This window comes from Sapajus apella, unplaced genomic scaffold (genome assembly GCF_009761245.1).
Source record: "Sapajus apella isolate SASKATOON/1434 unplaced genomic scaffold, GSC_monkey_1.0 scaffold28, whole genome shotgun sequence".
In the NCBI taxonomy this organism is placed as follows: domain Eukaryota; kingdom Metazoa; phylum Chordata; class Mammalia; order Primates; family Cebidae; genus Sapajus; species Sapajus apella.
In genome coordinates, this window is record NW_022436968.1 from 21,686,593 (window position 1) to 21,713,816 (window position 27,224).

A 27,224-nucleotide genomic window follows, 5' to 3' on the forward strand; every position below is an offset into this window, starting at 1 on the left:
TACTAATAAGTAAGCAAGGAATGTTTTTTACTTTGATCAAAAAATTATTAAATTGACACAGGAATAAGATGTTCATACCCTGCCTTTGGTGTGAGGGGTGGGAAAGAAGACTGCTGAGGAAATTTTTGCCATCTAGCAGAAAGTGTCTTTGAGGAGCGTGTACTCATGTGTCATTTCCTAAGACGCTTAAGACATAGTGCCCAGCCATAGCTGCACTTGACCAGACTGGGCTTTATAATAAGCGCATTCCCCAAGCTGAACACTGCTGATCCTTACAGGATGACTGCAGGGTGTTTCAGATTCTCCTGGGGTCACACATGCCAGCTTGATTTCAAGAAACAGTTAGAATAACAGTTTTCTGATAGAAGTCTGTAGCACTTTAGGGCTTATATAATCCAGAGATGGGATTGGGCATGATCCCCATTTTCTGTTGGGGAAACCGACTCACAGACAAGTTAAGAGACTTAACTTACAAAGTGATGAAACTGTACCGAACCTCATGTCTCCCAGTCTCCAGGTCCTGGGCTTTTCCCACAGCGCCACATTCGCACTGTAATTCATGACCAGGAAATGCTCACCCACAGAGAGATCAAGTACTCTTAACACTCCACCTACCAGGTTGCAGCCAAAGGATTCAGAAGACAATGATCATTCCATTAGCAGGCACTATGCAGCTAAAGAAAGATTTTGGCATCATCTGCTTTATTGCTTCATAGACGATAAGAAAATAAACTGCAAAGTAACTTACACCAGATAACCCTGCTTTTTTCTCCCCACCAGGATTAAGGACCAGAAGGAGGGTGGCTGGAAAATACTGAATATGTGCCAGTTCTACATCTGTTGTTAAAAAAATTTTCTAAGCCAGGCACAGTGGCTGATGCCTGTAATCTTAGCACTTAGGGAGGCTGAGGCAGGAAGATCGCTTGAGCCTAGGAGTTTGAGGCTGTAATGAGCTATGATCGCCAACACTGCATTTTAGCCAGGGAGACAGTGAGAGACCCCGTCCCTAACAATAAATAAATATATCAAAATGTAAAAAGTAAGATTAAAAACATTTTTTTGATTATGAAGATTTTCATATTCCTTCTCTGAACTTAAGTGAACTTTATTGGGATAAGCAATACACATTTAGATTAATCCTCCTTTAATAAAGGGGTAGAGTTGTCTTTTACCTACAGGCTCCAAAGTCAGGCTTGGCAGATAAACATTTCAAAGGCATCTGGGGGCAGTCAAGCTCCCCAGACCTTACAGCAAAACAACAACATGGAAGTCACTGAGGAACATTTCTGCATTTTAGCAACAGGCAGCCAAGGAAGAAACACACGGCCTAAAAGCCAGCTGCTGCTGTGAACCACAGCACAAATACTATTCAATTTCACAAAAGAGAACTGACAGAATAGAATAGGTAGCCAATTTGAACCAAATATTTCAAAACCCCTTTATGTGTAACTACCTTTTTAACATGGCAGCATACATGGAAATTATTTCCTTTATTAGAACAAATGCAAATTTTATTTTAAAAACACATTGTGGTTAAGGTTATAATACTGCACATACCATTTTTTCAAAGTTTACTAGATTGTCAATGAAAGTCTTGTTCCCCTCATGAGTAAATGTCATATCTGTAAAGAAATAAAAGCCACATTCTAATCACTAACGGAAATATGTCATACTAAGAAAGCACAATAGCACCATTAGATTATGCTGGCGGATTTGCATAACACTACAGTTGAAAAAAGCTGATAATAGTTCCTTTTATGCTAGATGTTTAACTTTCTAAATCACTTCACCTGAGATCAGTAAAATTTTTAAACTGATCTTCTGTTTCACTAACAAGGTTTCCAAATCGTGGGTCCCTGCTCCTCCAGTCGTCTTTCTGACCCTCTCCAAAAAGTCAGGGCTGAGAGATGACAAAGAAGGTACAGGGATGGAACTGATCATTCTTCCCTAAGTTATCAATCTGATCAGAGTATTATTAATTTTCCTCCCCAAATACTCATCACCTGCTTGGCCTGCGCATCTTATTAGGGTTACCTTTAATGAGCAAAGGCATGAAGGGGATGAGAGGAGGCTCCAGCTTAGCTACCGTCAGCCTGTAGGCCCTGTGGTTCCTTGAAGGGTCCTTAGGAGACAAAAAGAGATGCTGGTAATGACTGGTGACACATACACCACCCTCTGTGACCTCCTAACACACCCACCTTGTCACCCCACAATCAGGTACAGTTGACCTGTGAACAACACAGGTTTGAACGGTGTGGGTCACTTATGCATGGATTTTCTTCTGCCTCTGCCATCCCTGACACTGCAAGACCAACAACCCCTCCTCCTCCTCCTCAGCCTACACAGTAAGAAGAGGACAAGGACGAAGGCCTTTATGATGATCCACTTCCCCTTAATGAACAGTCAATACATTTTCTCTTCCTTATGCTTAATACTTTTTTCTCTAGCTTACTTTAAGAATAGAGTACACAGTACATATAACATACAAAGAATGTCTTAATTGATTTTATGTTATCAGTAAGGCCTCCAGTCAATAGTAGGCTATTAGTGGTTAAATTAGGGGAAAGTCAAGTTATGCTTGGGCCAGGCATGGTGGCTCATGCCTATAATCCCAGCACTTTTGGAGGCCAAGGCAGGAATATTTCTTGAGACTAGGAGTTCGTGACCAGCTTGGGCAAAATAGTGAGACCCCAAGTGAGACCCCTATTTAAAAAAAAATAAAAAACAAGAAATTATTTTGGAGGCTACTTGGAGGGCTGAGGTGTGGGGATTGCTTGAGCCCAAGAGGTCGAGGCTGCAGTGAGCCATGATCACACCACTGCACTCCAGTCTTGGTGACAGAGTGAGACCCAGACTCTAAAGTTAAATAAATAAAAAGTTATACTCAGTATTTCTACTGCATGGGGGTAGAGGAGGTGCCAGTGCCCCTAATCCCTGCATTGTTCAGGGCTCAACTCTATTTCTGAATCAAATATAGCTACAAAAGAAAGGTAGACTTAAACAAATTGATGTGTATTTGTGTGTGTGTTGAGATGGGGTCTCACTCTGTCACCCAGGCTGGAGTGCAGTGGCCCAATCACCACTCACTGTAGCCTCTGCCTCCTGGGCTCAAGCGATCTTCCCATCTCAGCTTCCCAAGTAGCTGGGACCACAGGTGTGGGCCACCACATCTGGCTAATTTTTGTATTTTTTGTAGAGACGGGATTTTGTCACGTTGGCCAGGCTGGTCTCAAGCACTTGACTTCAATTGATCCATCTGTCTTGGCCTCCCAAAGTGCTGGGATTACAGGCGTGAACCACTGCAGCTGTCCTGATTTGTTTGACAATAACTTCACTTATGGCATAAAAGCTTTTGGGTTTTTTTTTCCCCTTTCTCTATTGCAAGATTCCCCCTTTCCCGAAGCCCTACCTTCTTCCTGGGAGTTTGGCTCACCCGCTGTCTGCCCTGCACATCCGATCCCCACTCCGATTTGCCCTTTGAAACCAGCCCATCACTCCCAGCAAGCCCACCTCACTCCTTTTCTAACATCTCCCAGCCAATGGGGAAAAATAATTTTGGCAAGCCAAGAAAAATGAAGCTTCCAACCCATAGCCAACCAGAGCTGGATGGAGAGGACCCTATTACACTGCTTTTCTTAGTTATACAAATTGACCTTATGTGGGACGTCAGTCCTCTTTAAGTTAGTTCCTGAGGGTGCCATTCATTAGTCAGACATGCTTGTTTTAGCAGCACTAAAAGGGATCATAAACTTCTTAAAGTCATACAAGGACAGATAAAATTTCCGAAATGAGAACTTCAATTCAGCTAATCAGAAATTGGATTAATGTAGACAGTGAACAGAATAAAGAAGCCACTGTCACTTACCATTAAACTTTCAAACTCCGCATAGAACTTCTTGAACTTGCTTGGCAGTTTCTGGTAATGAAATGAAAATGCCACACACATATGTCAGGTTCAGTATCTAGAAATGTATCATGGGTTACCATTTCTAGGGGAAATCTATTTCTATTGGCTCTTAATCAAACATCTCTGAGAAAGGCCAGTCTGGAATCTGTCCTGTCATTTGAGGATAATCTTCCAGAATATAGAGAACTTGCCTTTTAAATGTCTTTAACCTAACTGAACCAAAAGTAACTATGAATGCTTTGGTCTTACTGCTTTTATAATGTTTTCTGAACTGGATGATTTATAAAGACGACCGCATTCCTCAGACTATAGGAGGTCTGAATATACCTCCCCACACACTTTTTTAAACTCTCTGATTCCCACAATCAGGAATTTGGAAAATATTAGCAATAAAAAAAACTTATGAAACTATCTCTTTCAACACTCCTCCTCCCTTACAAGGTAAACTACATGAGAATAAGAATTTTTATTAGTTTTGTTTACCGATATTTTTCTCAGTGCCTAAAAAAGTACTGCGTACAGAGTACTCCCTAAATATTCATTGAATAGATTAAGCCTGTGTTTTACAGATGGAAAAAATTAAGTCTCACAGTTTCAATGACTGGCCTAGAGTCACACAGCTGCTTCTCATTAGAGCCTGTAATTCCCACCCCCTGCCTTCTTTTCTGCTGTCTCTCATATCTCACATGTGCCATGCTTTTCTACATGAGCATTTATTTCTCTCACATGCTTTCCTATAATACAAAATCGGGTAGTTCTATCAATTTCCTGATTTCTCATGTTTATATTTTGGCAAATGATTCAACAACACTTATTGCACCCACATGTCTCCACCAATAGCTCAATACTGAATCCTTTCAGTTTATGGTTCCGACTTTGCTTAGTTCCCGAGTTTTCAGTAAAGCTGAACCTTTCACTTTTCTCTTCTGAAAGGGCCAAGCCAAGATAGAGCTATGTGATATGTTTCCTGTCCCAGGACCAGGAACACATCAACCAACTCCTGAGCCTCAGAGACTCCTGGGTCAGCTGGGAGTTGGCTTTGAACAGCAAAGCCTACCTTCAACAGCTGATTCACCAACTGGGCCTCTGCAGTCTGCAGAAAGGCTCCTCTTGCTTTTTTCCTATCTCAATCAGCTTGTCATATTCCCATTTAAACATCTGTAAAACTCTGATTTTGTTTCTAAAACCTAGTATCTTGTATAACTTCCAAACTCATTTTCCTGGCAGTTCAAGTTAGGGTTCAGGAAAACCTGATGTCCTTACTTAGAGGGGACTATTCAAAGAGCTGGAAGCTGGAATGGCCATCAACGGATGCCAGGATCTCACCCCACACAGACACTCCAGATCACCATGTTACGCAAAAAAGTGGACTCAGTGAACACAGTCCATTTAAAACTTAAGAGTGGGTTATGTTTTGCTGGGCCTCTGTCATCTGTTCTTTACTTAGTTTTCTTTAGGTCAAACACAGTAGGGTACAGGGTAATCAAAATGTTTCTTTCATTCTGAATACTATTATTTATCCACCCCCATGCTTCCAGAGCAGCGTTTTCAATAGAGCCATCGTGCCAATCCAGGAGGCATTTGGTAATGTGTGCAGACATTTTTTGTTGTCACCGGGGGTTGGGGTGAGGGGTAGGGGCGTGCTAAGAGGTGCTTCTGGCCTCTGTTGGGGAGAGGCCAGGGATGCTGCTAAGTGTCCTTCAACACAGAAGACGACTCCATGACCAAGAACTGTCCGCACCAGGTGTCACCAGTGCCGAGGCTGGGAGACTGTGTGTGCTCCGGGTAGTTCTCATTTGTTTCATCTCAGCTTGGTCTTTCCCCTCAGTTCTGAACCCTTCCCTTTATCGTGTGCTCTGGCTTCCTTTTCTATTTTGCTCCTTGACTGTTCCACACGTGTCCCCTAGTTCCATGAGGCCAGGCACCATTTCTCACACTGGTGTGGTCACTGTGGTACTCACTGGAGTTGGATGGGAGGCCTTTGGGAGGTTTTCTCAGCAAGTGCAGGTACATAAACCAGAATCAAAGGTGCTTAGGAATGAAATCTTCCCTACGAATTACATAACTATACTTCACCTTAAAAAATAAAGGCTTATAAATGATGAAAGGATAATTTCCTTTTTTCAGGAACATGCAATGCTGAAACGGAAGCTCACAGACTTGCAGAACTCCTATCCCCAGTGAAATCCAAGGACTGGCCAGTTAGCTCTCTCCTTTTGCTGCCTGCACCCTCCCCAGCAGCCTCCTATATATTTTTTTAGATTGGGAAAGGGGGTTCAGAGAGTGTTTCCCGCATGCTGTGTTCTTACTGTGTGGTACCCACACGTGACCTCCCTGGACCCTGTGAGGCTTTGCGGCTTTTTAAAAATTTCCCAACCAACTCATTTGGACTCTGTGGCAGGGTGATTAGAAGCTGGAAGCAGACTGGGGAAGGCAGACTCCCTGTAGGAGAGAACGCTAGGTCTCCAGCGATCCCAAGAGCCTTGGGCAATAAGACAAGGGAGCTGCGCTACGGCTTCATTGCGTAGCTCTCTTGGCAGCACTAGCCCCGTCCTTTTACTAGCTGGAAGATGATACAGCTGCGTGGCACGCAGGCCTCACCAGTTCCCTCATTCCTATATTCAGGGGATGAGCTGCTGTGTGCTGCATCTGCCTGGAATTTTAAGAGAAACACAAGACAGAAGAACTTGTGAGGACCTGCCCTATAAACAATGAAAACATTTAGGAGGGACAGAAAAAGAAAATCGTTGCAAGAGGAACATGGGGAAGAAAATAATTTCAAGAAAAGTATTAGGAGATGCAAACAGCTGCCTTTAAGCACCATTGCAAGTTGGGTCTCTAATAGGTACTCCTTGCCCTCTTTCTGTGTCCCACTTACACACACTTTTTTATTTTTAGCATGAGTCTATTTCTGTGTGTATGTTCTATTAGAGATTAGTATTTCTTCAACTATATGCCACATGTAAGAGGTCAAGCACATTTTGAGTACCAAGCTAATAATAAATGAAGATGTTTTCTAGCTTGAATAACCAACGATCGACAAGCAGCTCATTATATTTGCTACAGAAACTCACAACACCCCTGCCTCACTTTTGCCCCAAACTGAATATTAGCCAACTGCTGCTCCTCTTGGTGGAGAGAAGCCTGCCAGGTGGTGAGGAGACACTTAGTACTCGACCTGCAAACAGTTGGCTTCCTGGCTCTTCCTCCCAGGAGCAATGTGAGTAGCTGGATAAAAATGGATCTTCCATCCTCTTTCAATTAAGGATAAGGTTTATGGCAAAAGCAACAAGCAGATATTTCAGAGAATGATAGAATCTACAAGCAAAACTTTTGAAGTCATTCCAAGCAATGCAGGTCCTTCATGTTATACTTAGGAACTGGATTTATTTTTATTTACATTGTGTCTACGAAGAAGCAGACCTCCCCTCATCTCCCCCACTCTCCATATACAAATGACAATGTCTTTTAAAATTCTCACTCTGAGACAACTGTAAAAAGGAGATAGGTCACCTCCCTCCAAGTGTCCCACCTTTTCCATTGTTATACTAGTGTGAGTGATATTTCTATTAAAAAGCTCACTGGTGAGCCTGTGTTTTTATTCCTAAGGCAAAAGTCACAGCTGGATCCCAGCTGAAGCTTACCTCCCACGTTAGTGCCAAGCGGCTCACAGCAACGTTACTTAGTCCCATGACGATGGCAAAAAAGGAATTCAGATTTTTATACTCCTTACAGCTGAAACACAAGATATGTGTATTTGAGTAAAATGTTACTTCTGAGTGAGATAAAAAAAAATTAAGAGTTCTATTTTCTGATCGTCATTAATGTTTGTCAGGACTCCTTTATGAGAACAGGCAAGGATAGATTTAATGCACTGTGAAAGCTCCCCTTGGGTGACCACGTTCTGCTGTTTGATTTCTCACTGTGGTTTTAGAGAGTTGAAGATGTTGACCACTGAGGTTTGGGATTTGAGAAGGAATTGAAAGTCATCTACCCTAGGGGTTGTTATTATAATCCCAAACTTGCTAAAAGCCTTGTTGGACCTAGAGAAAAATATCTCATGAGGGAAGAACGAAAGTGCAATGTCCTTGGATATTTCTAGAGCTTTAGCCTGAAGGTGGATACTCTCCTATGCCAGCTTGAGAGGGATCTAAGACAGTCTCACAGCTGCAGCCACTGTCACTTCTACCTGCCATGCAAATGCTTCTAATTTGTTGAAAAGTATCAACTTATAAGGTGTGATCTCTGTAGGCTGGACGCTTAATCTCAAGGAATTTTAAAGCTGAGAAGTAACCTAAACCACTGACCAAAAAATAACCTTCTCTGTGTTTTACTGACATCAAGGAAGCATATCATTTTGAATCTGTACTTATGCCATTATTAGCTTTTATGAATATGTGTTTGGGAATGAAACGTGGAATTTATTAGAATGGTGATGTTTAATATAGCTAACTGGTTTAAAAAAGGAACCCCAACTTCTTCATACCAGGTCCCTGAAAAGGGAAATAATTCATTTTGCAATATGCATAAATCCTTTCCCCTGAATCCATATGGTTATTTAAATGGACTATATCATAATTAAATCCTGTTTGGATTAACATTTTTGAAAAAGGCTAATTAAATTGTTGCATTTGTTACCCATTGCAAAAGTAGCAAAGAGTAATTCTTAAATTGTCTGTGTGCAGATGGAGAACATATTTCGGAGAAGCCAGTGTGTATGGCCCCACTGGTGAGAAAGCAAGTGAGGCCTTCGCTGTGCCGGGACAATGGGTCTGAGGTCAGGGGTTGAAGGTTATTTAGAAGACACCTGGGGCTAAGGGCAGGCGCACAATCGCATCTCTGTGTTTGCCTTTGTCTTGTTATGTGATCTTGAAAGAATAAATGAAATGCAGGACTACAGACCTGTCTTTCTAGTCACTGCCTTGTTACCAGCTAACTTTGTCACCATATGTATGTCACGAAATTTCTGTATGCCTCAGTCTCCTTGAATGTAAACAGAGGAATAATAACATCTGCTTTCACCAACTTCACACAGTTCTGGGCAGGCAAAGCGCTTAAAACAAATATGTTGAAGTTCTCTAAAAATAAAAAGTAAAACAGATGCTACTGTCACGAGGTTTCAACCTCATTCTTGTAGATCTCAGATTTTAAATGTCTACAGTTTTCTTCAGCTGGGCTGTGTAAATGGCTTCCCTATAGGATAGCAAACTCAGTACAGGGCTTAATAATGGTTAAATAACATGAACCCATTTATACTGAAGGCCAAGTCCACCTACTCGTTCACATAAACAGAAGGGAGAGGAATAAGTAAAACAAAACATTAAAAAAAATAAGTCATGGGTGTTCTGGAAGGCTCTCCCACGTTGCCTCTGCAAAATAACAGGATCAGACCCCAAAAGGTTTTTCTGGCTTCCTACGTTTGTGTGCAGATTGCTTCTCTCTTTTTGTTGCATTTGGCACTAACAGGCTAAGGTGAACAGAGAGAATGTGCTTCTTCTAACGGGAAAGCACATCTTGTCATAGTTTCCATAATCAGCTCATTCCAGATACGTGAAGGCAACTGTCTCTTGCAAAGAGGCTGTTCAGGCTATCAGGGAAAGTGGCTATACTCTGAACCAGAAACTCACAGGCACCATTTTACCAACTCTTCCTTAAAATATCCAGCTTTTCCATATTAACAGATAGCAGCTTTTGAATCCAATGGATTTGGTATTCTATTGAACTCTCAAGTCTTTGGCAAATAATTCCAGGCATCTAGCAAAGTGATATCTCTAAAATGTCAAGCAGTCTTTACTTCTTTGTTTAACCCAGGAAACCAAACTCCATGTTTGATTTTGGCTCGAGAAAACTGTCTAGCTGGGGTCACTTGTGCCCTCAGCCTTCGTGTGTACTAGAGCTCCCTGCATTTAGAAAGGAAAGAAGTCTCACAGCCATAGGCCACATTTAGCATTTTATTTTTAGCACTGTGGTGATACCAAAAACATGGAAGTAAACAGGAGGTTGTCAGGCATATCTAAATAGCAGGAGAAGATTAAATTCATGTCAAGGAGAACTCTAGCTCCTGCAGTAAAAAAAAAAAAAAAAAAAAAAATGGTTTCCCATGAAGTGCTGTTTAATAGAATATTTATAAGATGCTTGCTTTTTCTGATGTTTATAGCGATGATTTTCATGTACCAGGTTAGCTTGCCTTGATGCGTTTTACCGTCTTAATTGTGGCTGGGCTGGATGTGCCGCTCTACTTGCATGCTGCACTGCCCTCTACTGGTGAGAATGTGTCATGCTGGACATGGACTTCAAGAGCCTTTTAAACTGAACTTTGGAAGTACAAGGGAACCTTGTTTATGGAAGGAATCTTTAAACCGAAGGAGGCAAAAACATCTGAATAGAAAGCAAAGAGCAAAGAGAGGTCACAACTTTGACTCCCGCATCAGTGCTGTGAGAAGTTAATTTATCTATTGATGTCAAATGCTACAAAATCTAGAAGAGATCCATTCCAAGAGTCAGCGATTCCTAAGGCCCTGTGTTTGGTCCGCGTGCATACGTAGTACCCAGACCCTGCTTTTCTTTTCCAGGTGTAGTCTAAGAAAACAAAATGAAAACACAGCTCCACATTTTTTTCTCTTTCCAAGCTAAATATACTTACTGGGCTGCTATCTTAATAAATTTTTTTAATAGCTGAACACGCTTGCTGAGCTGAGAACAAAGGCAGATCTCAGTGACGACCCAAAACTGAATTTCATTAAATCTCCTCAGGAACAAATCCAAGTTTGCTGTAGTCTTTTTAAAATTATGCCTTCCAAATGTGTGATAGATTAGCTCCAGCTAGAAAAGAAAGGAAAACAATTTCACTTATTTGTTTTGAAATCAAAACATCAGCTAGGTTTCTCTAGTCGTCAAGACAGTGTTTTACTGGTCAGCAAATGTGAATTCAATCAGATCTGAAGGGCTTCCATGAGGCTTGTTACATATATGAATATAAACTAGGTTTTACTGGCTTGATACACACAGGAAGACATGGCATACTGTAAAGCTTTTTCTTTAATACTCAAAGCCTTTATAGCAGGCTTTATTTATAAACTCAGGATGCAAAAAATTGTCATGTGGTTTCCATATTGTAGCACGTATTAGCACTCACAAACTGAGCAATGCCAGCAACCTTTATCCTTGCTGTCTTAGCTACCAACGCATCTGATCAGGCATCTTACCTCATGCACGCAGTTGAAGAGTTCCCAATCATAAACTGTCATCTGGTATGCTAAATCTTTGGAGCTCATCAGTTCAAAAGTTCCCACTGTTCCAACAGTTGGGCCTTCCTGTTCTGGTAAGGGAGTCTATGAATAATAATGCAAAAATATATCAGAAACTCAGCACAGACAACTATTTAGCACTGAATGCTTTCAGCAGTTTCTGGGGGAAAAGGATTCTAGAGAGATGGCTGCTTTCAGGAATATCTAGAAACTGTGATCCGACTCAGAGGAGAGATGCCTCTGCTCGCAGCACTACTGGCTTCAGTGTCGTCCGCATAATCACCAGCATCATTATCATCCATGTCACTGACTGAAAAATGTGCACCGTGGCAAGTAAGATTCAGTGAAGAGTGACCTGAGGAGGTTCTCTCCTCTTCCACTTGGGCCTGAGAGGTCCCTGGAAAGTCTTCTTTTCCCTGGTAAAAATGGAAGAAGTCCTGGGAGACCTTTTTTCCCCTATTTCCCATGGAAGCTGCTGTAAAGCAGGTACTGGCATGGCAGTTTGGGACGTTAATCCACAGAGCTACTTCCTACTGCTGGTGGCTATGGTAACGCTGGTGGCTCTGGTAACACTGCTGCCTCTCCATCTCTTGGGACACGCTGCCTGGGGTCACGAGGGGATGGAAAGCTCTGGAAACTGAGGTTACATATGATGTCCGATTCCTCTACTCTTGGGCAGATGTTGAGCTGAGGATGATATTTGCACAGTCATGGTGTTTTGGGCCAGACATTAGAAGACCAAACTCTGCTACTTTCTGGAAGACCCTTCACTAAAAATTTCCATCCGACTTGCTTACCTCAGTTTTATTTTATGAGAAATGATCTAAAATGTTTTTACTTAGTAAGATGAATGATATGCATATATAGGAAGTGTATGTATAATGTAATAGATTTATATATAAATAGGTAACATATACATTACAAAGTTACAAAAGTCACAGAAGTGGCTGGTGTGGTGGCTCACGCCTATAATCCCAGGACTTTGGGAGGCCAAGGCGGGTGGATCACCTGAGATCAGTAGTTCAGTAACAGCCTGGCCAACGTGGCCAAACCCTGTCTCTACTAAAAATACAAAAATTAGCCAGGCATGGTGGCATGCATGTGTAGTGGCAGCTACTCAGGAGGCTGAGGCAGAAGCTGAATCCAGGAGGTGGAGGCTGCGGTGAGCTGAGATCGCACCACTGCACTCCAGCCTGGGCAACAGAGCAAGACTCCATCTTCAAAAGAAAACAAAATAAAATAAAAAATAAAAACAAAAACAAAAGTCACACAAGTGAAAAGAGTATTTCCCTAATATGATGCTAACCATATTTAAATACTATCCTTGTCAGAAGTCTTAATATTATACAAGTTGCATCATCATTTTCACCATCATCACTGTATTCTACAAATGCCCACTGTGTTCTGGGCACTAGAGAAATTACATGTTCTGCCGGTAGGCGGCCCTTATATTTGGAAGTTTACAGTCTAAGAGGGGACCAAGCAAGTTTACACTTGAAGGGAGTTAGCCCTATCTGCCCCATACATTACTCCACACAGACAGCATCTGCTGCTGGTCCTTATTTGCATGTGCAAAGGGGCAGAAGCAACAATACAGGCAGCGCCCAGGAGCAGAGATAAACGGGAGGGGAACGTGGATGGATTTTTTGGAAGTGACTGGGTATTTGGAATGAATGTGTGGTCTGAACAGGATCTTAAAGAAGCTGGGCTTTAAAAGATGAAGCAGATAAGCTTGGGCAGGTCAGAATAGCAAGGTTTTCCCTGAACATCCAAGATGGTCCCTTGGGGTGGAGGGATGGTGAGGCAGGCATGAAGGTGGGGAGGCCGTCATGAAACTTGCTTGGCAGGAGCAAAGAGCGCAGGGTGTTCCCATGGACAGCATGAACAGTTTGTGGCACATCTTTGTGCACCAGATTAGGAGTTTGTGTTTTGTAACAGACTAGGTAACAGACGAGGTGAGTGTCAGCTTTAGAGAGCAAGTGACTCTGAATAGAAACCCTACTCTGTGTAGACTTGGATTGATTCCCTCATCTCTTGAGTATCTGTTTCCAGCTCTGGTAAACTGGGGTCATGATACCTATCCCTAGGCTTGTTATGATGACTGGATAGGAATGATTTTAGTGAGCCATGTAAATACAGTGCCTGGCACAGAGGAGGCCCCCTCCCCCAAATCAGTTCACTTTCTAGAAATGCTGCAGCAATGCAAATAAACAGAAAAGTGAGATCAGTACCACACCTGGATGTAGGAGCTAAATACTGTTGCTCCCAGTTTACTCTATGCAGGGGACAGAGGACAGGGAAGAAAAGTGAATCCAAAGTTTTAAATGTTAGGGAACCGAACCGAAGCTGACGGGCAGGTAGCGTATGGAAGCAAATGAGAACGATTTCAGCAGGGTAGGTCCTAGGTAAAAAACTGGGGGAAGCTTACACATCTTACGGGTTAGGCCACCTCTCAGAGGATCAAACTGACCCTGCACATTCTCCCTTCCCCCCTGCAGCTGCTGTGCACTCAGCCCCTCTGCTGCTCTGCGAAACTGCCCCTCCTGTGTTATTCCCCCCACTCTCTTCTCAGGATTGGAGAGACTCAGTCCATCTTACTCCTTCTTTTCCTTGAGGCTTTATAACTTTGCATAGGGGGATAAGTTTACCTAACAACTACAGGGAAGAGTCTAATATTAAGAAATATGTAAAGCTCCGTTTGTCATGGATGCTGGTCTATCGCTCCTGCATCCCTTTTGAGAGTAACAGGAAGCTCTGTTGAGTCTTAACTTTTCTTTCAATGGGCAGGGCTCACCAACTCTCCCTCCTGGCAAAGGGCAGGTTGACCCCTTCCATGAGCCATGGAAGAGGCAATCTGAGGGACAAAAAGGTGCTTCTTCTTCGGAAGTGGGGAATTTAAACGCTTGCCCTCAATCCCAGAGGAAGCGTCTCCTTGGGCCATTTTCTTGTGCATATCCCTGTGGAAATTCCTACAGATAAGGCACAGCAGAGCTTACAGGGGGCCTGCATTGCACAGACAGATCTGAAAGCTGCTCACACACAGACACAGAACTCCCATCCATTTTCTCCCCATGGTTTTTGAGCCATGATTTCTTTGCTAAGGCTGGAGAGGGGTAATTGGGAGAATAGCGCTGTTATCCTCCCATCTTCCAGATGAGGAAACTAAGACATAAGAGGGATGTGCTGATTGTTAGTGACAGAGAGATGGCTAAGGTAAGCTACCTGGAGCATCTTCCTTTCCTCGTGCTCCCACACCCTCTGCACCTAGCTCTGTTATGGCACTTATCACACTGCATTCTCCCTGATCACATGCTGGAGTCCCTTACTACACTGTTTGCTCACTGAGGTACAAAGACCATGATGGATTTGTCTTCAAGACCATTGCAGAGCCGGAACCATCCACATTGCCTGTGATGATGTGGTGAGTACTAAGTAAAAGTTTGAGGAACCAGTGAATGGATAAAAGAGGAATCACATGATAGTACAATAGAGTTTTATAAGAATTTGCTGTGTACTGACATTTATACATAAATAAAATGTGAAGAGAGTAGAGTTTCAGAATCTGAACCCTTAACCGCTAGGTTAAATTGCCAGCACTAATTCTATGGCAGACCACACAATTTCAGACCAAGACGGAACACTAGGACTTGTTCTGTTCCAGGCTGCTTGTGTCAGTCCCCTCTCCCTAGCTTGAGCGTAACTGCAGTAAGGACAGGCTCTGGGGCACTTGGTCTAGTGCCGCACAGAAGCCAGCACAGCCCCAGAGCAGAGCAGATGCTGCAGAAGCATGTGTCCATGGATCAGAGGGTGTGGTCAACATTTTCCACTGCAGGGTCATGCTCTGTGTGACTCTTGCTCAATGGGCTGTCCTCAAAAGCAACCTTTAGAAAGCCAGAGAAGGAGCTCCCTGGCCACAGTTAAACGAGGCATGTAAGGTTTGGCCACTCACAGCACAATGAGTGGCAGAGCACTGATAGGGAGGCAGTTCAGGCCCAGGGTACTCACTGCAGTGTACATTCCTTCCAACGACAGGGGCCTTAAGACAGAGGACAAGCAAGGGCTAAGAACCTGGAAGGTTGCAGGCCTGTGTGCCAACACACAGAGGTTTGGAAAGTTAGTATCTGCTGCACAGGGAGCTGAAGACAGTCACACTCCCTGTCTCTGCACCATGTCCTTTGGCACCACGGCCAAGAGCCCGCTGGCAAGAGAGGCCCCAGCGCCCCTGTGGTGACATGTCATGTAGCACCTTTGATGGGGCTGCAGCTGAACTGGCTTTTTATGGCTTTCCTTTCCAGGAGAGGGCAGCACGACTCATTTTTGACATTTTTTTCAATCCCTCAGTATTGAGAAATATTTATTTAGAAAGCAATGAATGTAGATGAAAAAGTTTACGGAAAAGATGGATGGGGCAGACTCAGATCTTATAGGGCTGGTGGCTGAGGAACAGTGAGCGTGCTTATAGCATGTGATGGATGACAGATTAGCAGGAAAATCAGGATTATGATGAGGCCAAAACAACCTCTAAAAAGTCCAGGGAGGAGAATCTTGATACCTATAAGAACTGGTCTGATTAAACTTGTAACCTACTCACGCATCCCTTATGGAAACTTCTCCCCAAAATTGGCTGCAGTTTACCTCTAGCACTTGTCTTGCGCCTTTCTTAAAGGAGAAGCCCTGTGTATCCAAAGATTGAAAAAGAACAGTTTCTCTACCGTCTAAGTTGGCCTTCTAGGCTTTCTAAGATATGTTACTAGCTATTTACCTCCATACCTAATTTTGGTTGGATGAATAGAAATGGACGCTACTGCCTGCTTAAAAGAGAGTAGGCTACTCGGTTATTAGTGTGGGCCGATTAGTCCTGTTTTCACAGACAGATCTGTCTGTATGCTGGGTAACAAGTGGTTTCGGAGACTTAGGGAAGGGTTCTGGCCTCTGGCATTTTCTGCATAAGGTAGAGAAAGTGCTTTCAGGGAACAACATTTCTCTTGGACCAGATGGTGGTTTTGCCAGAATGCAACGGAACCTGATAAATAGTAATATCTTGCTTTAGAAAAATTATTTCCATCCTGGTGTGTGTATTCAGATTCTTAACATTAATATTTAATTAAAAATTTTAAGCTTAATAATATTTAAATTGGGACACACCAATTAAATTAAATTGGGACACACCAATGAGGTGAGTTACAACAAAGAGTTCTAAAAGCTGAATTATGCCCTAATAGTGGTGCTACTTGGCTAATCTCCATAAAAGAAAATCAAAAGCCCCAAGCATCTCAAATGAACACCTGAGGCTTACCTAATAGACCCCAGCAGAAGAAAAAGCTAAGTAGCATTCAAGACTTTTTAGCCACTGGGTTCAATATGACTGCAAAATTAGACTCCAGACAAGTTTTTCTGATTGTAGTGCTGCTCTGAGCAGGCCATCCACACCTACCAGTGAGTCGAATTGCTCTCGCGGGCAAGCAAACAGGCGTCCATTAATGGTGAGCGTCGTAAATACTGAAACATCATTAGGTTTGAGCACCACCTTTTCTGTGAACATAAAAAGCATGAGATTGCCTATTAAATACATCTGAGATTTGCTGCACTGCCCTAATCACACCAACAAATTGCCAGCTTGGTGAATTACCGGAACACGCAGAGCGACTGCAGAAAATAGAGTACTGAAGGGATCCACAGAATGAAAAAGACAGCATTTGTGCAGCCCTGCGCCACTCAGGATGCCATCAGAAATGACCACAAAGCAGGAACACAGATGCCAGAGGGTCAATTCACCCAGTTCTGTGCTGCAGCCATAATTACTGTGTATAGAAAACCCATAATTGCTATTTATCTCACAAATCACATTTCTAGATGGTAATCATGCCCAGGACTTTGGACATAGAAAGATCACTTTTTAAAAACTTAGGAGGTTTCTGAGATGTCACATGATTTTAGATGCAAAATTTACTATTTTTTTCACTTAGTCCCTAATTTGGAGGGCAATAGCATTAACTAGAGGAAGGCTCCTCTCACATTAAAAAATTAGTTTTCAGATGAGAGCACATCAAAAAAGATTAAAAATTAAAAAAAATTTAAAAATGAGCTCATTTAATAAATATTTATTTTGTATTTACTGCATGCCAGAAACTGCTCCAGGTACTGGGAAGACAGGAGGAAACAATATGAAAAAAAAAAAAATCCCACTCCAAAAAACATTATATCATAGTGGGAGACACCAAGAATAAAGAAGATAAATAGATTAGAGAGGGTGAGAAGACAAGAAGAAAAGCATATCGCAGGGCTGGGGGCTAGGAAGCATGTTTAAGGGGAAGAGGTTAACATTTTAGAAAGGGAATGAAGGAAACGAAGGAGGGAGCTTCAGTGAGGCACTGACATTTGGGTAAAAAACTAAAGAAAGTGTGGTGGGACCTGGGATACCTATGGGAAGGTGACAAGGTGTCAGTGAGGGCAGATGTCCTTGGCCTTGTGCAACTGGGGCAGAAATGAAAGGGAGATCTTAAAATCCAACATGCATTTAAAAAATCCTCCATCAATGGAATCATTCACCTTAAAACATGGCAGAAATGGCTCAACCGTTCCTGAAGGATTCCCCCAAATGGCTATCAAATCATGACCGGAGAAATGAACCTCACTGCTGTTCCCTCTAGTCTCTTACTACAACATGTAGTCATTCCTAAAATTTTTGCCAGCATGGACTGTAATTGTGTTAACTTACCATCTACCTCCTCCCTGGCCTGGGAGCAACTTGGGGATGTGAGCTGTGTCTAACTCATTCTTTCCTTCACAGCCACATTGTGGCCAGTAAGTATGTGATGAATGAATAAATGACATTTCAGGAATGCATCACATAATCAAGGATAGTGAAAGGAACTGTAATCCTGTGGGGGAAAAATATTCCTCATTTCATTTGAGTTGGCCTCCTAGCCTCTCTACTGGTAAGGAGGAAAACCATCATCGGCCTCAAAGAACTAGCTTCTGACCACCTCCACCTTTGGACTTACAGAAACCCATGGCCTTGAGCTTGTCCCGCTAGACTTCCTCCTGGGGTCCGTATTTCTCAGGGCTTCAAGGCCTTAAACTTTTTTGAATAGAGTTTAAACTGAAAGAACTCCAGGCCAGCATCTACACGGGAGTCATCAGTTCTAGTTACTTTTCTGCTTTAGAGTGGGTACGTAGATGATAGGGGACATTAGACACCCAGCCCACTTCTGACCATACTGTTTCTGTTATTTGTGGGAGCATACATAAGCACCAGTTCACCCTCTGGGTGAGCCCCACATGACCATGCTAATTCCTTGCACGGTTTCTGCTTGGATGGAATGCCCACTTTTACAGAAGCCTAAAATACGAATTAAGGCTGTTACCTCCCCCAGAACTCATCTTGACTACGATCAGGCCTTCCCCGGAGCCCAGCTTGTCAGCAACTGCGCTGATGACTTCCTTCACCGAAGCGGCCACCGGCACTCGAATTGTTGTGTAGGTGTGGTCCATGCAATAGACCTTAAACAGAACTATGCAAAGGCAGTAACAACATAGTAAATCAGACTTAAGAGTTTTCAATGAAACCATACTTATGAAAAATGTTTAGGCATCCTCTCTAATTTGCATCATTTTGCCATTTTTACAACTGTATTTATTCATATGCATTTACCCCTATGCCTGCCTTTTCTAAACTGCTTACTTTAGCATTGATCTAAGAATAGGTACATACATGGTTGCCAAGTCCAATGAAAAGAACAAGAGATATTGGTGAAAACCCCACAAATAAGTCATGGGAAAAAATGAAGAGTATCTTCAGGCTGATGTTCAGGGTCTGATCTGCAGGCAATTCATAGATCACTGCTACCCTGTGTGACAGTGGGGAGCCACCATTCACATCTCTGCACACAGGAGGGCTTCTGCGTGGGCATCAGCACATGCTGACACTCCTGCTTACTTGCTTCAGTGACTTGTGTGCTTTCGGGCCAGGCCGCGTAAGCTCAGATGCCATTTAGCTCAGCAGACCTAGATCAGCAGATGCGGATATGGCACCCAGAGGCTCAACTCTGAACACAAAAGTCCTGGGAGCAATTCCCGTTATTATAATTCCTGGCTTTAAAGGCAGTCCTAGATACAAGATTCATTTATAGCTTTAAATGAAATGTTTGTCACTATTATTGTGACTATTTTTGATTGTCATCCTTTGGAGAATCTTAACCAAACAAAAGCCAACATCTTCATCTTCCTGATGTAAAGCCTCCCTGCTCAGGGCTGTGCTCAGGGCCACAGCATTGTCCCTGGGCGGGATGCTGGTGGTCCGCTGTCTCCTAGGCACCCACCAGGTGCCAACTACCTTCGCACCAGCTCTTCTGAGGGTGGGCAATTCTGATAACCAGGCCCTGAGATCATCTTCATTTCCTCCAAAAAAAAGGGGTTAGTCGGGGAGAGGCTGCATCAGGGAAGGGTAGCTAGGCATCTTGGCTCCAGGCACAAGAGTTCAAGGACAGAAATAATTGTGCCACCAAAGGGCACCTCCAAGCAAACCACCTGGAGGGCAACAGGGCACCTCCAAAAGAAGCTATTCTGTGGGTTCAAGGTGATGTTTCCTATTATCCTGACTCTAAATAATCTACACAACTACGAGTTAGTTGGAAGAGAGTTCTCACCTTCATCAGAGCCGCGGATAGGCTGGCGCTTCTGGGCTCTCTCATCACCCGTATTGAACTGTTGCAAAAGAACCTTGTGCTGTAAAAACAACCACAGCAAGTGCCATAAGGGAGAGTGACCAATGCACACTAGCAACTCAGAGGAGACGCATCTGAGAAGCAAGCAGAGTCAAGAAATGAAGACAACAGATTTCGTGTTCACAAAAAATAAATCACTTTTATGTATACTGCAATATAATATTTCTGGGGAATTGTAATTCTACAGGGCACAGACAGAGAACCCAGGCTCATGTCTCTTACCTTCTTTTGTGGTGCCTTTGCATCTTCTGAGCTACGAGAAGTAGAGAAAGCACATTATTTAATACCATTGCTATTACTAAATTGCCTTATTTGTATATAACTAATCTTATGTTAGAAAATGAAATCACAATCACAGAACCCTTTCAGGAGGCAATATGAGCTTCCTCATTTTAATAGTCAGAGACCAAAGCAGAAAGGTAGACAGCAAAGATATGAGCTCTTGTCACAGGCAGATTCCCGGCAGAACTGATGTTCAAAGCCAGGATTTCTAGCTTTCAGTCTATCTAGCAGCACATTCGCTCTCTAGTACTGCGTTTAATCTACAGTTCAAGTAATAGCATGTGAAAACCTTCTGGTTCATTGAGAGGACACAAATATTCACCATCAACAGCTTTGGCAGCAGATAGTGAATTTTCCATATGAATAATTGCCCTCAAACTTTCTTTAAATGCCACTGGCCATTTTATTACTGGATTCACTGCCTTGAACCTAAGGGACCCACGTTTATGGAGTTGGACTCCACACAGGAGATTTTTTCTTTCCCAGGCTTTCTCTTGGCAGGCCTCCAGCACAGAATGAACAGAATCTCAGTCCTTCTGGCCTTACTGCACCACCTATGCCCTTGGCCCAGTCTGCTGAAATCAGACAGGCCATGGCTATGGAAAGTCCAGCTTTAACCTTTCTTGTGGGCAAAGGACTCTTTGGGACTTACTTGATGAGAGCATACCCCCAAAGCCAAGCCCTTCCTTACATTTGCTTGACAATCCTCTCCAACTCTGGCAGTTGCTCCTTGAGGGCAGCAATCATCCGGGCATCATCTGATACAGATACATAAAACTCCTGTAATTGGCAAAAGTCACAGGCTTTTAACAAGAACTGCAAAAGGCACACTATTCTGTAAAGAACACTAAAGATGTGTCCCTGTGTCACCTGCTTCAACGGCATCTCCAGACCATGGAGCCACGGACTGGAGGAAGAACAAAGAAGGAAATGTTACACTATGTCCAAGTTCAAAGTTGGCCATGAGAAAAAGTTTTGGAAATAGATAGTGGCAATTGATGGCTGCACAGATATCAGAAATGAAATGAAAGCCACTGAATTATTCACTTAAAAATGGTTACAGTGAGAAAATTTATATATCTATTTTACAACAATACAAATTCAATTCAAAATAAATTGCAGGTGAATTGTTTATATGATATTTACATGAAAGGCAATGTTTTGAAATGGGTCATCTTGAAGTCCACAAAATAGCACTTTTTTTACTTCATTTTTTTTTTAGGGGAATTTTAATGTTCATTTTCACTGGTACGCATTGTTTAATGCCAAGCTACCGCCATTTCTAGCATTTTCAAAATACTTCATTCCTCAGCTTGGAGGGAAGCTCATGGTCCATCTTTCCTCACTGCCTCGCCCCTCTGCCTGTGAAATGATATGAATAAAAAGGAGAGAGGGCGTATGTTTCTTTTGGATCATTTTAATGTTCGTTTTCACTTTATTTTGGTACTCATTGTTTCTTTACTATGTGCTGCTCATTCTGGGTCATGGTTGGTGGTAGGCGCAGCATGGTCTTCAGCACTGCAGTGAATTTATGCAGAGTTTGTGCCACCAACTCAGGGCTCTCTGCTGTCCTTCTGGGAACTGTCCTGACCCTGCTGCCCACTCTGCTCAGGAGCAGTGGCTTCTGCAGCAGAAGGTGAGAACCATGGCAGTGCCAGCTTCAACACCACTTTAGTTCATCTGCAAAACGGTCCTGTACTCAATGGGTAGAGGCCATGAGTCAATGTATGACGACCCCAAGCTACCGCCATTTCTAGCATTTTCAAAATACTTCATTCTTCAGCTTGGAGGGAAGAAGGTCCATGGTCCATCTTTCCTCACTGCCTCGCCCCTCTGCCTGTGAAATCATATGAATAAAAAGGAGAGAGGGTGTATGTTTCTTTTGGATCATTTAGAATTTTAGAACACACAGACTGAAAAATTTTGAAACGGAAGTAACATTGCCTTTTGCCTGCACAGAAGTAAGGTCTTCATCCAAATTTTGGAGGCGAGAGTGAGTAATTGAGCTTAAATGTCAGGATCAGAGCTGTAATTTGGGGCTAGAGCTGCAGGAAGGAACGGGGAAGTGCAGCATACAGCAGTGTTTATGAACCACTTTCACAGCCTACCATTTCTGGTTCTCGCAATTCCTAAATAAAACGATGTGCTCCACTCCACTCAAAAATATCTATCATTTGATCTAGTAATCCCACTTCTAGGAAGGTACCCAAGGACAGACTCACTTGCACAAGACTTTTTACCACACGACTATTCTAGGAAGGTGAAAGCTGGAAATGATGTAAACGCTCAACAATACGGGAACACATAAATACACCTGTGACACGGCTACTCAATGGTCATTAGACATTTTTTTGATTACTTCAGGAGATGTAGAGAAATTTTTATTATAAGGACTGTACTGACAGAAAAATCCTTACATCAAATTAAATGGAAAAAGCAGCCTGCAGAATGACGGTGCTACATGACTATAACATAAAACATAAAGAAAAAGAGATGAGGTGAAAATGCATGGAAATGCTACCCATTTTTGAGTCAGGATGGCAGGATAATGCGTGAATTTTTTCTTTACTTTTTCTGCAGTTCCTTTCTGATGAATGAATGTGTTCACAGAGTCTAGCATTTGCAATTACAGTCTCTCCAGGGAAGCTGCTGAGCCTATGGGTAGGTGCCTGTATTGTAGGACAACGGTGGTAGAGGGATGACCCCTGCCTACCTCCAGGAACGCCATAGACACGTCATCCTCTTGGAGGAGGTCTCCATACATGGCAGCCCACTGTAGAACCAGGCGGATGACTCGCCTCTTATTGTTGAGGGCATAATCCATTTTCTCCTGTTCTGTACCTTGGGAAGGCTGTGCGTGGTAAGTGCCGAGGAGTCAAGGAAGAAATTGAGCCATTTCACACTCATTTCACATGCTACTTTCAAAGGTAAAGAGTGACAGGTCCCACCTTCAGAAAGCCAGCCTTTTAGACTGATGGAATTCCTCCCTTAGGCCCTCATGAAGAAACCCACATATAGTGTCTGTGCCAAATGCATGCAATTCCTTGTTAACTCCTGCTGACTCTGACCTGTAGCTGCCCAAGGGATTAGACTTTCAGACTCCTCCTCGACTTGGTGTGGACAAGGATTCTTATGTCTAGCTCCATCTGTCATTCTCTGCCAGCCTCTGCCTTGCTCTTTGCCATCCTGGGTGGTAATGTTTCCACCTGTTGCTTCTCTCTGGGTACGTTTCCACCTGTTGTTCATTTCCAAAATGCTGCCCGAATCTCTGTAATCTCCTTTGTTATATGCATTTCAGTGAAACCCTTCCAAGTGGGCATCCCCTGCTGGGACCATGGCTGGTACAAAGAGTGCATGGGTTGGCAAGCAAGGCTAGGAATAGATAAACCCACCCAGAGGTAGGAAGAGGAAAGGCTCCTGCTATACCAGTTCTCTGGTGAGGGCCTCAGACACGCTTTCTACCCCATACCTTCTTCTCTTGTGTAGAACCACAGCTTACCTTATTGGCTCTTTGCACATTATGGCTACCATCTTAATTGTAAGCCCCTTGAGGCTTGGAATGATGATCATTTGTCCTGTACTCCATACCACACCTAGCATACTGGCTTTCACCCAGAACCCGTATTATTTATTCGTTAATGTAACAAGTACTGATTGAGGGTCTCCTATGTGCCAAGAGTAAAGGTCCCTGGTCCATTCTTGTATGTACTGAGGAGGGACAACATCGTAGATAATCAAGAACTATTTTAGATTATGCATACCCTTCCTTTTTTCAGTGATTTATCATTCATATTATAATCAATTCATAAAACAACTTACTCTACATAACTTACAATATAACTTGCACACAAAGTACCTCAGTTAAACTCTACTTTATAGCTTTGTGAAGAAAATGTCACTCTGTTCCTAGAAGTGAACAAACTGAAACTAAAGAAGGAGAAATGGCTAGGATTACATAGTGAGAGTACAGAAGTTTCGAATTCAAGACTCCTGATCCCAACTAGCGTTCTTCCCATTACCCAACACCCCCATTCCTCACAGCGAGCTACAAGACTGGCCCTGTCTTAGCTTCCTACCCTGCCTTGAAAGACATTGTAGAAAACCGGCTGTGGCAGTGCTGGGCTTGAGAGCTAAACCAGTAAAGGGCCTTTTCCAAAAGAACTATAAATAATCATGATCAAGGTAAATGACAGAACCTTAAAGCAAAGGTTTACTGCATGTAAATGGGTTACAAAATGGCTTTCATAAATTGAGCACAAGATTCATAAAAAAGAAAATTGCTCAACCTGTATTGCTACAATTCTCTCTCAGCTTACAATAAGAAAAGGAAGAAAGATCACTTGATGTGAAAATTATTTCTTTTCTTATTAACTCTTTGGTCTCTTGCTTGCATGCATTTATAACTGAGTTTTTCTTTCCAACGAGTTGTAATGCTGGACGTTATATTTTATGACCATTTTTTAATGGTACGTAGGAGCATTGTCACCACATGGTAGGTACCAAATAAGAAAGCCTTGACTGACTGAAAAATATGTACTGGTTCTACCAAGAGTGAGAGGATCTGGGTCAGGTCCTCTTGCTGCCACCACTTAGCTATGGGATTTTGTGAAAGTCACTTAGCCACTGTAGACTTTCATTTACTCACCCATGAAATGAAGAGATGAGAAGAAATCATTTCCAAATTCTCTTTCAGCTGCCACATTTAATAACGCTAAGGCAAAGAATCAGGTAGGTATCGCAAACTGACGTAATGAAAATGCAATGCTGCCTTTGCCATTGTGCTGTCTTTGGTTTAGTTTTACAGTAACTTGTGTTTGTGTAGAAACTTGGTTGACACCAGGCTTTGGTAGATGCTATCTTTTTCATTTCCATGGTGAAGGAGCCAAATGGAGAAAGTAAGAATGGTCAAGGTGGAGAGTAGGGGTGTGGGCTGAGGAAGGCCAACCCCAATAAATGTAAGAGTCAGTGGAGATCCTGAATTCTGAGTACGGTATGTGTCAAAGCTACCACTAGGCTGGGCCTGCTCCCTAGACAGCTGTCCCAAATATCCTGATGCCACTGTGGACTATGCATCTTCCTCACCGGGCACTTGAGGCTTCTTCCCTCTAGCCCCTCTTCTAGGTCTAAGTGATAGTGCCTGTTTAAGACAATCTTTCTGATGGCCTTATACTGGGAAAAACAAGCAAATTTAATTATCTCTCAGATCATGCCAATTTAAAAGAATGTCACGCTGTGCCTAAGTTACTCTATAAACTATGACCTTAAAAATATTTCATTCAAAGATGGAAACAGCGTAGAGAGGAAAGGGAAGCTTCTATTGAGCTGGTATTAATAGAATTGTGAACTCTTAGCCTAAATTTAGAAAACCCCAAGATAGGACAATTAATGAGCTAACATGGCTTTTAGGAGGTAAATATATTTTCAAACAAATTAATACGCTTTTCAGAGAAAATACATCAAAGTGCTTTACAAGTACTTAGGCAAAGAAACTAGTGAAATTGATCCAATTGATTCACCAATTATTAATTAAGAGACTACTTTGAGTAAAGCACCATGCTAGATTCTGGTGATACAATGGGCACTGTCCTATTCATTTAAAATACTGCACTGGACAACATATTGAAAAGGAGGTATCCACATGTGTAAGAGAGAAAGGAGGGCTGGGGAGAGAGAGAAGAGAGAGGAGAGAGAGAGAGATTCTTTCTTACTGTATGAGGCTGAAATGGTTTGACACATCAAGCTGGTATCATGTGGATATAATACTAACTTTCCAGTTATCTTGACTTGGACTCAGGAAGAAATGCAAATACTTGTGTGTTGGATAGAATGACATTAGCATATAGGGCCATGGGACAGGATAGTAGAGTCTATATTGTCTCTATGGGTCAGGACTAAGATTTGTCTTGTTCTCTTTCCTGCTGGGGAAATCTGTCTTTTGTCCACAATAAAGGATAAATTACGTTGTTGGGAGGATTAATATGATAACGTGTATAGAGCTTTACAATTCATAAAATAAGCTCAATATTCTTATGCTATCAAATAATGCTTTCTACAAACCTGAAGAGAAAATATTTACCAGTGAGGAAATGGAGGTTCAGAGAGAAGAGATCTGGCCAAGATTGTTGAGTGAATAATGGCGGGGCTTGCAAATTCAGACAGGGCTCTTTCCACTATTCCCACCTCCACCATCCTAACTAGCGGCTATAGCAACCAGACCTTAGTGCTTGAGTTCATGAAATTATTAAGAATAAAAGCATCTGGAAAGCAAAGCTCCGAATGGGAAAGAGATTCCTTTTGTGCGTGTGTGTGGGCTGATGTTCCAAGGTTCCCGCAGCTGATTCAGCATGTTTAGTAACCAGGGCTGAGCACCCCTTGTCTTTGATGAAGAGCCCCACAGCCTCTAGGGAGACAGAACTGACCAAATCCGGAGGGACTGGGAAAGGCTTTTTCCCTTTTCTCATGAAAGTTAAGTATTTTTACCTCTGGAAAAATAAAAGGAAGCACTGACTTATGTCACGAAGTCTCATATGTCCCCTCATGGATGTTTATTTGCTAAAGTAAGGGTAGGGGTAATGCTGCTTTCATAGCTGAATCCAGGCATTGCTCAAGGATTCTGCTCTTCCAGAGGCAACATATGGTTCCCTTTCTGAAATGTCTGTTGGATCAGGTTCTTAAGAGACACAGAGGTAACTTTATATACAATTGATTATACCGGAAATGGTTACAGATGAGGTTCTGAGGTTTGTATTCATTCCCATACCAATCCCCCCAGGCTTTTAGAAGGTTTGTGTGATTTTTAGATTTTATTTAACTCCTACAAAAAAGGTAGGAAGGGGGAAAAACTATATTCCCTTCAGGTAGCAGCTAAAGAATAAAGAATATCCTACTAGTTTCCCCGTCTCAATACGATGTCAAAAGTGCAATCTAAAAAGAGTAACATTTTAAAGACAGCATGTTCATAAATTCAGACACATCAGGAAGGTCGAAGAAGCCTTCTCTGCTAAAATTGGAATAATGCATGATTAAGAAGCGCTTTTACTGAATAAGGCTGTGACTCATGAT

General features: G+C 42.5%; 1 protein-coding gene across 5 annotated transcripts in view; it reads right to left on the reverse strand.

The window, feature by feature from the left end:
• The window catches only part of RAPGEF4 (Rap guanine nucleotide exchange factor 4), a 322,973-nt gene that overhangs the window by 14,079 nt on the left and 281,670 nt on the right, over positions 1-27,224 (reverse strand). For all 5 annotated transcript variants that reach the window (XM_032292934.1, XM_032292936.1, XM_032292937.1 and 2 more), the window contains 12 exons: positions 22,876-23,026; positions 20,854-20,942; positions 20,103-20,133; positions 19,803-19,881; positions 18,522-18,668; positions 16,589-16,686; positions 11,113-11,238; positions 10,551-10,729; positions 7,552-7,642; positions 3,866-3,916; positions 2,035-2,122; positions 1,558-1,622 (listed from right to left, as the gene is read on the reverse strand). In XM_032292934.1, coding sequence (XP_032148825.1) covers positions 1,558-1,622; positions 2,035-2,122; positions 3,866-3,916; positions 7,552-7,642; positions 10,551-10,729; positions 11,113-11,238; positions 16,589-16,686; positions 18,522-18,668; positions 19,803-19,881; positions 20,103-20,133; positions 20,854-20,942; positions 22,876-23,026 — 1,195 coding nt within the window. The remainder of the gene's footprint in view (positions 1-1,557; positions 1,623-2,034; positions 2,123-3,865; positions 3,917-7,551; positions 7,643-10,550; positions 10,730-11,112; positions 11,239-16,588; positions 16,687-18,521; positions 18,669-19,802; positions 19,882-20,102; positions 20,134-20,853; positions 20,943-22,875; positions 23,027-27,224) is intronic.